Source organism: Sciurus vulgaris, assembly GCF_902686455.1.
Source record: "Sciurus vulgaris genome assembly, chromosome: 14".
Lineage (NCBI taxonomy): Eukaryota > Metazoa > Chordata > Mammalia > Rodentia > Sciuridae > Sciurus > Sciurus vulgaris.
Window position 1 is genome coordinate 75,508,794 of NC_136475.1, and position 12,865 is coordinate 75,521,658.

Genomic DNA, 12,865 nt, shown 5'->3' on the forward strand with positions numbered 1-12,865 from the left:
GAGCACCCAAAGGGCAAGCCCGTTCTTGCTTACGGATTTCTTCTCATGGCATGACTTCTCCTTGTGCTGGAACACTTCCTTCCCACCAGGAGTGTGGATGGGGAGGGATGAGGACTGTGAAGGGAAGAGGCAGACTCTGCACCCTGCACCTGTTGGATGCAGAAGTACTTTCTTCTGTACGTTCTGATGTCATGCATATTCTGTGAACTTGGCCTAGGACTCACTGGTGTCCCAAATGTGACGAACATCTTCATTCGTGTAGGTTGTGCTTTTCTTGGTCTTCGTCTTTTCAGGTGGAGAGGCTGATCCTTTTGGTTGACCCCTCCATGAGTTCCCCAACCTCCTCCAGCTACTTATTCTAGCCACCTCCTCTAGGGACCATGTTGGGATTCCTGTGGGCCTAGAATTCTGGGAGTTCCTGCAAAGGCAGGATAAAATATTCTACTTTGTTTTCGGAATTTGACTCTGAATACCAAAATTTGCCCAGCAAGTTATTGCCATTTGGTGGATCATGAAAAGCTTTAAGCTCTATCTGTAGGTATGAGCTACAGCGATGTCCATATCTCCTTTTCAGGTCATGACTGAGCCCTCAGAGACCTTCCTTTTGAATGCTTTTATATATATATACATGCACGCACACACACACACACACACACACACACACACACACACGTACACACGTGTATTTGTCCCTGATTATATTACTTGGCCCTCATCCACATCAAACGTCATCCGCCTTTCTGTGCCCACTCTTAGAGACATAAGTGCTTCCTGTAGTCCAGCCCCATCTGCTTGATCCTTCACATCCAGGAAGAAGTAAATACCATTCCCAAATAGAGTGTTAAGAACAATGACATCACTTGGAATCAGGGAAATATAGCTCAGGCTCAGTCTTATTGTTGCTTCAAAATTACTTAAAATTTGAGCTAAGCCGGTGACTCAGACTTAAGAGATGCCGGCTTTTATTCACATGAGAGTCATTGCAGAGACTCGACTGAACAGTTTTCCCAGCCCCTTCACCCTGTTGTCCTGCCGTGGAGCATGCTCAGTGGTGATTTGCAACCTTAGGCATTGCCCATGGGGGCCCTGCCAGGCACCATGGAGCGCCAAGGACCACCCTGTACTGGTCTAAAGGGCCCAAGCAGGGTAGCAGAAGGAGCGTGGGCTTTCATATCAGGCTGACCTGGTCTGTGGACTCTGTTCTCTTGGTTTGCTACTGACTGTGGCTACAGTCAAGGCATCACACCTGTTTAAGGCTCAGTTTCCTCAGCTGCAAAGTGAGGACAAATAATAGTACTTATTCACAAGGCAATTGTAAGAAGTAGATGATCATTTAAAGTTTTTGGTATAGTGCCTAATTCATATGTACTTAAAATATATTACTTATTTTTTTATTGTAAACAAATATATTACTTATTTTTTAAGTCTAATACATTTAACTCTGCCCAAGAAAACTCATGTGGCCTTGGGTTCAACTCTGAGCCCCACTGTCCATCCATAAAACAGAGTTGAAGTGACAGTGAAATACGATGACTTCTCTCTGCAGCTCCCTAGCAGTAACTTCTGAGTCCTTTTGGTGCATTTCCTCTGAGTCATTTTGTAGAACTGCTACACAAAGTTGTATCTGGCACTGGCCAATTTAGTTCGGATCTCTTAAATCAGAAGTGAGAAGAAAGTAAAAACTTCTTGACCAGGTACCCAGGAGCCAGCCATTTGCTATTCCAATTCAAAGTTATGGCAGATAGAGGTGGTAGAGGTCAGGGTTTTGTTGTTGTTTGTTTGTTTTTGTTTGTTTCAGAACACCCATCCTGTTCCATTTGCAGGGACACATGGCCCTGTGGTCAGCTTTACCAAAATGCCGCACCTTTAGGAAGAGTGGAGGGGGCTGAAAGCAAAAGGTTGCCATGGGCAACCTGGCAGAGAGTTCCTTAAAGCTCATGAAGTCGGGTTGATGCTAAAAGGAATTCGGAGGGTTAGGGATATAGCTCAGTGCTACTGTGTGCAAGGTCCTGGGTTCAATCCCAGCACAGGGGGAAAAAGTTGGAGACAGGAATACAGGACCCAAGGAGCCAGTGTTGCAGGGGTTCAGAAGAAACTGCAGGGCAGGCAGGCTAGGAAAAATAGTTCTGCTGTTCAGCTATTTCTTTCTCTTCTCCCTCTTCTTCACAAAGTCACTCCAACTGAGTTACCAGTTACCACTGGAGTAGCAAACCAGCCCACACATGGTAGAACATGACCTTTGGGTGCTAGGCAACCCTGGTCTCAGTTCTAGTTTCCATCCCTTGCGCTCTGAGTCTCAGGTTTTGCACCTATAAAGTGAGCATGATCATTCCCATCTAAGAGAGTCATTGTGGGCATCATGTGGCATTGTGTGGACAAAGAAGCCAGCATGGTGCCTGTCCTATGGAAGCTGCAGAAGAAACTCTGCTTCCCTCCTTCCCTCCTCCCCTCACTCAGTCTGGCTACACATCCGTCTGCTAAAGAGGACTCATTCTCAAATCCTTCCTTCTTTAACAGAAAAAGCTTTGCCTGCCATAAAACATTAGCAAATAGTGATTGAGTCCGAGATTTTCTGGAAAGAACTGTGTAAGAGCACGCAGCATGTGCTCATTTGATTTGTAGATGTATTGTAATGATCTTCACCACCCAAAACCCACTGGAGGTACTTTAAGGAACGAACTAATGCTGCTCTGCTCATTTTTCCTCAACCCATCTTTCTTTCATGCAAATCAGATACATTAATCCTTTGTGGCTCCCTGGCCTCTTGGAAGTGGGGAAACCCATCTCCTAGCATCCCACACCCCCCTGCCCCCCACTCCCGAACATAACATAATTGTCAAGTATTCATAACTTCCGATGCAATTTCAGCCTTCTCATTGATAAGGCAATAACCCAAGCAAACAACATTAGATGAAGTTACAAGTCTGAGCATAAAGTAGAGAGGGAGACATTATTTGGGCAAGTTGCACAAATTCTTACAGGCAGAATAATAGACTTTGGATAGAGCTCTTAGACCAAGTCATTAAGGTGCCCGTCCTTCTAGTTCATCTTCCAGAGATCCTCTGCATGGCCTTGGTCACAGTATTCAGACACCTTAGATCTTGCTGCTGTTGGTAGAATATCAGGGTCCTGAGGTCACCTTGGTCTACTAGTGTCTTGGTCCTTTTCCCCTCATCTTTCCAATGAATATGGTGAAATCCCCTGTGAATGTGTTTTATAGTGATAAAGATATTGAGTGACAACTTTAAGTCCCATCCTAAGGGCACAGATCTGTTTTAATACTTTTCTTTGTTTTTGTGTCCAGGTCACAGCTCCTTGGAGCCAGCAACAAGCAGGTCTTCTCCTCCTCCTGACCATTTTGTGTGGAATCTCACCTGGATAATGAAAGATTCCTTTCCTTTCCTGTCTCATCGCAGTCGATATGGTAAGTGCATTTTGATAGTTATTTGTGAGGCACTAATGCTATCTTATAATCAAGGACACTGTGAATTTCAGTTTGTGAACTAATGGTGCTCCAAGAATCCTTGGGCCCCTTACATACAAAGAAATCTGACTGTGCCCCCCTCAGTCTCCCAGAGACACCCATACTGGAGGAAGCCAAGAATTTCTTTGCTCTGTATCCCAGCCCCTGCCAGCCTGTGTGGCACCTGGTATTCCCGACATTCTTCTACCAGTCATTAGATGCATTGCTTATTTTCAGCTTGACTGTTGCTTTCTAGATATAAGGTTTTAACCTGCGGTGTTTCTAAAGATCATGCACTCTTGAGAGAGGATTGTTACTATGAAGGCCACAGGTTTCCTTTGGTGACTCTCTTACATTTGGGTAGTTTCCCAAACATGCAATTTGATATTATTTCAACTCATTTGATTCTGCAGTACCCTTGGAAACAAGGAGAACAGGTCCAATTTCCATTTTCATAGATGTGGAAACTGAGCTTAATATGATCACACAGATGGGTTTTCTAGCCACCAAGTGAGAATTCTTCTCTTAAATTCACTCCTTTTCTCAGGAGGCCACCTAAGCCTGCTGGGTCCTGTCCTAGGAGCCCTCGGGAGGCCATATTTACATGGCGTAGAGTTCCTTATTCTCAGTGCTTAGTGTAACAGCTTGTAGTAGCTGGGCTTCTGCAGTGCAAAGCAAGTTTGGAGCAGAGCCGGTACATTTCCAGGGGAACATTACTTTCTTTTGAACTCCTTTAGGTGAACCCCAAGAGGGCAGGCCACTATTCTGTGTTTGTTCCCCACCTTATTCCATCACAAGGACAGCACTCTGAAAGATTCGTGTATGATGAATGAATTCAGAAGGCCTCCAGAGATGAAATTCTCTCATCAGGCCTGATTCAATTAAGTATTTATGAACCTAGCCAGCACTGAGTTCGAGATTTCCTTCTGGGCATATTTACCTATTCCTGCTACTCATTCTGTGCCCTTGGGCCTGAACTATTTAAAATGCACCTAACAGAGATGTTCCACTCATGGTAGGAAAGCTCCAGTCAGAAGTCTGCTGTCCGTCATCTATAACACAGTTAGTCTCGGTTCGTATTAATGGTACCTTTCATTTCAGACTTAAAAGAAACGAATCTATCACAAACCCTAGGGCAGTTTAGGATGATACTCTCTGCTAGGATGTTTCCTGCTCCTCCTAAGCATCCCCAGAGGGAAAGAAGGATCAGTGGTTCTCAGGAGATTCCAGATAAGAATTACTTCCTGATTATATTTAAGCCAGACACTGTCATCTTATGATAAGGGCAAGTGTCTATAAATAATTGAAATCTAGTCCTTTGTATCCTTAATGCTTTGTAACCAGATTTGTAATACGACTGGTCTTCAGATAACACTTTTGAGTCTGCTCTCAAAGTCATTCAGCATCTCTAACAGGAGGACAACTGTATGAGATATAGAACGTCCAAGGAAGGCAGATTTGCCTCCTGTATGCTACCAAGAGAAATGTTTTTTTCCTGTGGAGCATCCGGAGAGATGCAGGTAGAAAGGAGAAAACCATGACAGTTGATTAAGCCCCTACCTACCACTGCTTGGCCTACTTCCTCTCTCTCTGAGCCTCACCCTCTCTATCTATAAAATAAGGTAGGGCAAATGAATAGATCTGAATGGTTCTCAAGACCCCTTTCACACTCTCCTTGTGGCCTAGGACCTCACGATCCTGCTTCTTGGTAGAGAAGACTGAAACCATTGACCAGTTTATTGCTCAAATGCTGAACAAAGGAGCCAAAGTCAGTACCATTATTGGTATTGATTCACGGAGGAGGAAGAGCTGATTCTTGATTGGTGGCTCCTTAACTGTGTGTGGTAATGATTTTGGATCCTTTTCATCTTCCTGCCATATTTAATTCAGCTGAGACTTGTATACCCACATCCCCCGCTCCACACACACATCACCACTACATCTGTGCTGGGCCCATACAAGATACTGGAATAGATGAAATAAAAAAATGAATAAGACTTGGCCCTGACCTCTCAGAGTTCTTAGGCTAAAGAAACAATTCTGTAGGCAGCTAGGCCCTTTGCTATGGAGAATGGCCTCTGTGGGTTGGCCTCAAATCCTAGACATTAAGGACTCACCCTGAGACCCATTGCTGTTCAGCCTGAAGACAGAGTTAAGGTTAATATTCCCATTCCCTGTAGGGTATTTTGGGGGGCTCAGCCTACATGTCTATGAACCAAAGAGGCCAGCAGGCTGGTAGGTAATAAATCCATACCTTTCAACTGCCAGGAAAGACATTTTAAGAAATGTTAACAACTGCATTAATTTTAAGGCCTCAAACTTGGGCAGAGAAATTTGACTGGAAAATTACTGCCTGAAGGGATAGTTCTTCAGACTGTGAGAAGTCCCCCAGCCTCAGCAAGTCGGAAGAGGAGTTTCACGCGTGGCTGGCTGGCTTCTGCATCCTGGTGGGGAGGGGGCAAGAGTGGCATCAACAATCCAACCACAGGCATCATGATGGACAGCAGCAGGCCGGTCCTCTCAAGCAAGCTGTCCTGTCCTGAATTGAACGTGGCTCTCTTCTCGCTGGTGTTTTATGAGAAGAGACGAGGTGGAGAAGAGGCTAATAAGATTTACTCACCCCCAGCCTGTAATTATCTGCTTGAGGAAAAAGTTTGACCTACCTTTTTGAAAGCTGGCCATATTTCTTCTAATTTACGTTGGGGTCTTTTATGTTGTGTAAAATATATTCTCTTCTCAGTGGCATTCAGTATGATTCTAGTTCTTTCTTGCCTCTGTCTTGAATGAGGAGAGCCTGCTAATTTCATCAGCACGAGCAGAAAGCTGTACATTTCCCCTGCAAGGCTTTGAAAGGGGGAGCACGTCCGAAGAAAGACTTTCTTTGTTTTTCCTTTTATCGTCAGCTCTGACACCTTTGGACTTATTTATAGGTCCAGCTAAAGGATTAGGCTCTAACTGGCCCCCAAATAAAAATCTGTCCCATCAGGTCACATTAGCTGCTGAGAGATTGAGGCCACTGGGCATTTGAAAAGGCAGTTTTGATCACCTTGAGTTCTGGAGTCTCTGAGACAAATGGTATCCTTCCCAGCATTACTTCATATTTGCCTACTCTGGGTGCAAGGAGAATCAGATCAGCATTTCAAGCAGAATGACCACAGGTTCTGCCCCAGAGAAACAGGAGAAAGGAAATTTTCATCTTTTAAAAAATTGTTGATAGTTTGGCAAAACCGTTCACAAGCATTTTTCACATTTAAGTTGTGTTATAAAATCACAGTAGGTGGAAATTCCTTTTTATCCCATGTTTACCAAATTGTCCATTGAAGGTCAGAGGAGTTTATTAATGTGCTCTCCAGCTAAGAGCAGGTGAGCAGGAGAAAAGAGTGAACCCAGGTTTTCTGACTCTAAGCCGAGGCTCTTACTAACACATCACAAAGTAATTAAAAGATGATCCCTCCAGGGAGGACACTCAGACTTCCTGGGAGACCGGGGGTTTGGGACTGAAAGATCAGTTTGATGTTTAAGACCTTGGGTAGCCGTAGGACCAAGACTTGATGTACCCAATTTAAGAAGAAGCAGGCTAGGTAACTCACCTCTCCCTAAACATGGTGGGTAGTCTTGTATAATCTCTTCTCTCTTCCTTTCCACCCAGACTACAGTTTTGCTTATAGGTTGAGTTTAGTCTCCCAGAAAGGCATGTTAAGATCCCAATACCTTCTGTACCTGTGAATGAGACCTTATTGGAAGTAAAGTCTTCGCAGAGGTAATTTAGTTAAAATGAAGCCACACTGGTTTAGGGCAAGTCCTGATCTCACAGGACTGGTGTGCTTATAAGAACACAGTGGCAGAGACTTACACAGGACACACACCATCTGGTTATGGAAGCCGAGGTGAGAGTGGCCATGCTCTTCCAAGCCAAGGAGCACCAAGGTTGCTGGCAACCCTAGAAGCTAAGAGGGAAGCATGGGCCAGACTCCCCCGCAGAGCTTCAGGGGCAGCACAACCCTGCCAGCACCTCGATTTCAGACTTCTGACCTCCAGTGCTATGGGAGACCGCATGTCTATTATTTTAAGCCACCCAAGTTGTGGGACTTCATTATGACAGCCCTAAGAAACGTACAAATCTTTATCCCTCCAGCTCCCCAATGTCCAGAACATCGACTCCTAGAAAAGAAAGTATTCTTCCCAATATCTGAGCATAACAAAGCCATTGTTGGACTTTGAATAAAAGTTCTATTAAAACTTTGTCTACTTTCTAGTCCATGGGGACTTATCCAATTTAGAGGCTGGTGCTTTGGAAAGAAAAATTAGACTTTTTAATTACTTTCCCTGCTGCTGCCACCACTACCACCCATCCTGCTAATGTATCAATTTCGTTGATTGAAAAGACTGGGTAAATTAAATATCATTCTCTCTCTCTCTTAAAAAAAATATTAACCCAACACAGAATCAAAAATGGAAAACAAAAGGCCCTCCAGCACCCTATGGGATTTCCTCCGTAGCTCTGGCAGGAAGTCAGTTTGATCACATTTCTGAAATTACATATTTAATGTGGCTGGCCGTGATCAGCCATTCCGGCCCTCGGGAACCTGGCATCAGTGAAAAGCAGCTCCCAGATGCCTAGTGGTCTGTTGTCAAGGCCCAAAGCTTTCTTTCCAACTCCTCTGCCCCCGACAGGCCAGGTCAGTTTGTGTTCTGTTCCCAGCCCTGCTCCACTGAGCTGAGGAATCAAGTTCTTTCCTGGCTCATGCGTCTGTGTTTTTATCTATAACATGGTAAGCAAAAGCCCTCTGGATGCATTCACCAAGAAGGCTGAGTCCCAAAGGGAATTGCAATGCCGGCAGGCACACAAGTCCCAGGAGCAGGAACCATCCATCACCTCAAGCTCCGCGGCCCTGCTGGGAGTCAGCGAACTCCAGCCATGGAAATTCAGTAAAAAGCAGCTGGCCTAGGAGACACAGGTTGAAAATGCTCCTCTTGGTCATATGCCTTTAAGACAAAGATGTATAAAGCCATTCAACAAATATGAGCAGTGTGTCGCTAGTCTAGTGACAAGTTGAGTCAGGAGAAGCAGAAAAAAGAGAATGGTAGACAAACTGACATGAATGTGGATAAAGCAAGAGAAATCCATTTAAAACAGCTGTCACAGACAAGACAAGACACTGGCACGAAGGAAGAGACAGATGCAGGGACTGAGGCAAGGAGGGACACACGGAGAGAGAGAGACAGATAGACAAAGTGGGAAGGAACCTACGGCTGCCTGGCCTCCTTTCCAGGGATTCTTCCTCCCACTAAACGGTTTTGGCTCTTGTACCTGGACAGGCGGCTCCCTGATTCTTGCTCCAGTCTCGACCTCCCCCGTGAAGAACCCTCCTGCATCCCCACCTGACTAGCATTTCTCCCCATAGCATGCCTCCAGAAATAGAGAATGGGAGGGTGGGTGTAAGCATTTGTGGAGCACCAGCTGTATGCTGGTTATGTTCTGGGCATGTGAGTGATAAAGACGAATGGGATACATTCCCTTCCCTCAGGGAACTCTGGAGGAAGAGAAGAACATGGCTGCCCTGTGACAAATGCATGCCTGTTCAAAGCACCTGGGGCACAGAGGAGAGGAGGACAGCCAACTCTGTAGAGGACCCAGGGAAGCAGACGTTCTGAAGACAGAGACAGCAGAGCTGGGGCTTAGACCCCAGGATCACTGAGACCAGTGCAGAAGGCAGTCGGACAGGGGATGCTTGTGCATTTGTGATACAGGGAAAGAGGAATCACTGGGCGTGCTCAGGGTTTGGACAGGAGCCAGCACAATAAGCATAGTAAGCTATGAAAAAGAGGGGCAAGAGGGAATCTGGAGAATGCTGGATAGGGTAACCAGGACCTGGGCGCCTGCTCAGGAGAGCTCAGATGTGTGATTAAGTAAACGGACATGCCATTCGTTGAAACAGAGAAGGGGAGAAACATTTGGCAAGGAGAGTTGGGGACCAAAAGACCTAGGGGGAGAGGAGAAAGGGACTAGATCCCTACTGAACAAGTCATATTTGAAAAGCCTTCAGGACCTCCAGGCGAAGATGGCCAGGAGGGAGTTGTAAAAACCTAGGTCTTGGAGGAAAGAAGGGAGATGGGGAGTCATTGGCATCAAGACAGGTTGAAGCTGGAGGATGAAGACCCAAAGAAGATCCAGAGAAAGAGGAGCATGAAGCATGGAAGTGAAGAAATAGAGAGGAGAACCAGAATATGATATAACCACAAAAGCCAAAAGAATGGGGAATTTTTAGATGAAAGAGCCACTCCTTATCAGTTGAAGCTGTGTAGAAATGAGGTAGAACAGGACTGTAAGAGGCTTCTTCCTCACCCTACTAAACACCTTATATGTTTTGTGTTCTTCTTCTCTTCCCCTTGTTTTCTCTTTTCTTATTCTCTGTCCCCACTTAGTGCTTTTCTGTCCCTTCAACCTGTCTTTCTAAACCCTCCTGCTCCCTCTGGCAAGGGCCAGGTGAACCTGCTGCCTGTACCACAGAGCTTTGCCTGAGCTCCTAGGCTCTCCAGATCTTACTTTCTCCTTGGAATTTTTTGATGGAAAATTTCGATAGGATTTTTTATACCAAGAGGGGTGGTGTCCTTCCCTCTTGAAATCAGATTTTGAATTGTACAGGGACTTTTTCCTGATCATTCAGATTCTCCAAGAAACCCATAGGGTGATACCCATCTCATGAAACACACCTTCTGGTTCTTTTCAATGAACCACTCTCCTAGTTTGTAGCTCATCTCCTTTGTGGTCCAAGTATAAACTAGGTCGCCCAATAAAGGAATCATATGTTAGTTTAATTTACCTAACTGGAAGGTAGAGAAGATGCTGCACACGACTTTTATCTGTCTGTCTGCCTGTCTATCTTACATTCAGTCATCCAATACACAGTAACAACTTGACCAGCTCTCTTTGCCCCTGCCTGACATAGAGATTCTCACCTATTTAATTTTTATCTTAGACATGGTGGGTTCAAACATTTGGAAGGTACTTCTTAAATACTCACTGGATGATGACATTAAATGTATGTGCAGTACCCCTAACACCCCAACAATCCATGGAGGGAGACTCTCTCTGGACCCAGTGACCTTGGGTACTTACAAAGAAGGTTTATTCTGTCTTAGAAAAGATGTGTGTGCCTGTCAGCTGTGTCATGCCCAGCAGCTGGTGACCATATTATTACCTCTAAATTAGACCAGCCTGCTGGTTGTGGACCTCACTCTATATAACAGAAGGAATTTATATAATGTCTCTCCACAGAACTTCACACCTCTGACATCACACTGTTCCTAGTATCTGTTATTTGTGGTCCTGTGCCTCCATTTTTCTAGACTGTAAACATGTAGAGGTCATGGAATTCATAACTTTTTTTTCCTTTTGGATCCACAGTACTTTCCCTAGAATATTCAAATCAGTCACATTCTCAATAAATATACGCTAGAGCATAATACTTGCTGAATCATCCATAGGCAAACGAGAAGTGAACTTGGGTTTCTCCATTCCTAACCTAGAGCTTTCCAGCACCTGGAGTTCCTGTTTCAGGAAAAGGCGGGGGTGTTCCTGTCAGCCCCTCACTTGTGAGGTCATATTAATTGGTTTCAGGAAAGAGATGTGTCTAAAGGGAGGACAGTTCCTAGGCTGGACTTACTTTGGTTTCGAATTCAAAGCTGTGATTTTAACAACTTTGGGCAGGCAATTTTTTTTTTCTCCTCTACTCAACCTAAAAAAGCATATTCAGCAGACATGAATGAGCTGAGAAATTTTTGTTTTGACAGCTTTGGGACATCTGAGATATTGTATACAGAGCATTTCTAACCAACCTAGAAAGACATGTGTCCAAAACATATGCAGGGAAATGACTGATCAAGAGTGAGAAAAATGAGAGGAAATCCTCTTAAAATGAAATAATTTGTCAAGAGCAGCCTCAGATGCAAAACCTCATGTCAGAAGAGGCTCAGATTAACAGGACTTTAACCAGCACATTTGGGAAGATGACTAGAATAATTTGGTTGGTGAGAGATTGTGAGCTATTGGGGCCACAATACCTGGTCAAATAGCCTTGCCTTACAAATGAGAAGACTAAAACTGAACAAGATCATTGTTCTCCTCAGGGGTAGTGGCAAAGCAAAGATTAAAACCCAAGCCATCTTCCTGGAAAAACCCACCCCAGCTGTAATACAGGGAGGGATGATAGTATTTTTTCTCAATATTTGGCCTTACTAATGATCTCCTCACATGTCAATCCCATCTACAGTTTCACACATCTAATCATCTGAATGCCTTGGGGCTCTGTCAGCCTAACAGGGTTGTGTTGTCCCAAGGACTGTTTCAGTTTGGGGTTAGTCCCTCCCTGATTCCAATCAATCCACTGCTAGGCTCAATCTAGTTGCTTCACTGTTATCTGGAGAGCACGTTAAAAACTAGATTCTCACATGCACACGTGTAATCCCAGCGACTTGGGAGGCTGAGGCAGGACGATTGTGAGTTCAAAGTCAGCCTCAGCAACTTAGGGAGGCCCTAAACAACTTAGTGAGACCCTGACTCAAAATAAATCATAAAAGGAGCTGGGGATGTGGCTCCATGCTAAAGTACCCTGGTTTCAATCCCCAGTACTAAAACAACAAAAATAAAAATAAAATTAAAGCCCTAGATTCTCAAGGTCCCTGAACTGCATGACTAGGTTTGGAAACCTCAGGTCTTTAGTTCACTATGCATGGCCTAGCTAATTCTCCTCTGCAATCGCCGCAAGTGTGGTCTACTGCTTCTGTTGGAAGCTAAAGCACAGACTGAGGAGAAAAGAATTTCAACTTGGGGTCCCAGCTCTGATTCCTGTGAGTTTTAGTACCCTCAGTCACCAGTCAGTCCACTGTCTTTGGCTTTGTCACCTGTAAACTGGAAATGACCATGATTTCTGATAGACAGCATGGTTGGGAGGTCAGACTTGCAGGTGCCCAAAGCACAATTGGTTCACTGTGCTTTTAAAGAGGAAGAAGTCTTTTTTTAAGAGGATGGTGGTCTGGGTTTGGGGGTCATGACTCTAAGCTTTCTGCTTAAAACTCTTTAAGTCTCTGGTTTTGCCTTCTCAAATCTGAAATCATTTTTATCTTTAATCATAATACTATTCCATGCAGCCAGCTTCAAAATCCATGATACAATTAGACTAAATTAAGTACTATTAGTTCCCTGACAATCATGAACAATCTCCTCTATTCTCAGCAAACTTCCTAGCTAAACCTTCGCCATCTGTCAAGATCTTTTCATCCTTCAAGTTGGAATCAAGAAGCTGCCTGTTCTTTGAGCCTCTGGCCTCCTGGGCAGTCTCCCGTGTTCTGTGTCCCTATGGCCTTACCAGGTCTGCCTATCTCAGAGTTAGATAAGGGTAA

The 12,865-nt window shown here is 44.6% G+C and overlaps 1 protein-coding gene across 1 annotated transcript in view; it reads left to right on the forward strand.

Annotated features, from left to right (window-relative positions):
- Window positions 1–12,865, forward strand: part of ALK (ALK receptor tyrosine kinase) — a 663,114-nt gene that overhangs the window by 183,191 nt on the left and 467,058 nt on the right. Inside the window, exon 2 of the mRNA XM_079109946.1 lies at window positions 3,305–3,424. Within this exon, the coding sequence (XP_078966072.1) occupies window positions 3,305–3,424 (120 nt within the window). The remainder of the gene's footprint in view (window positions 1–3,304; window positions 3,425–12,865) is intronic.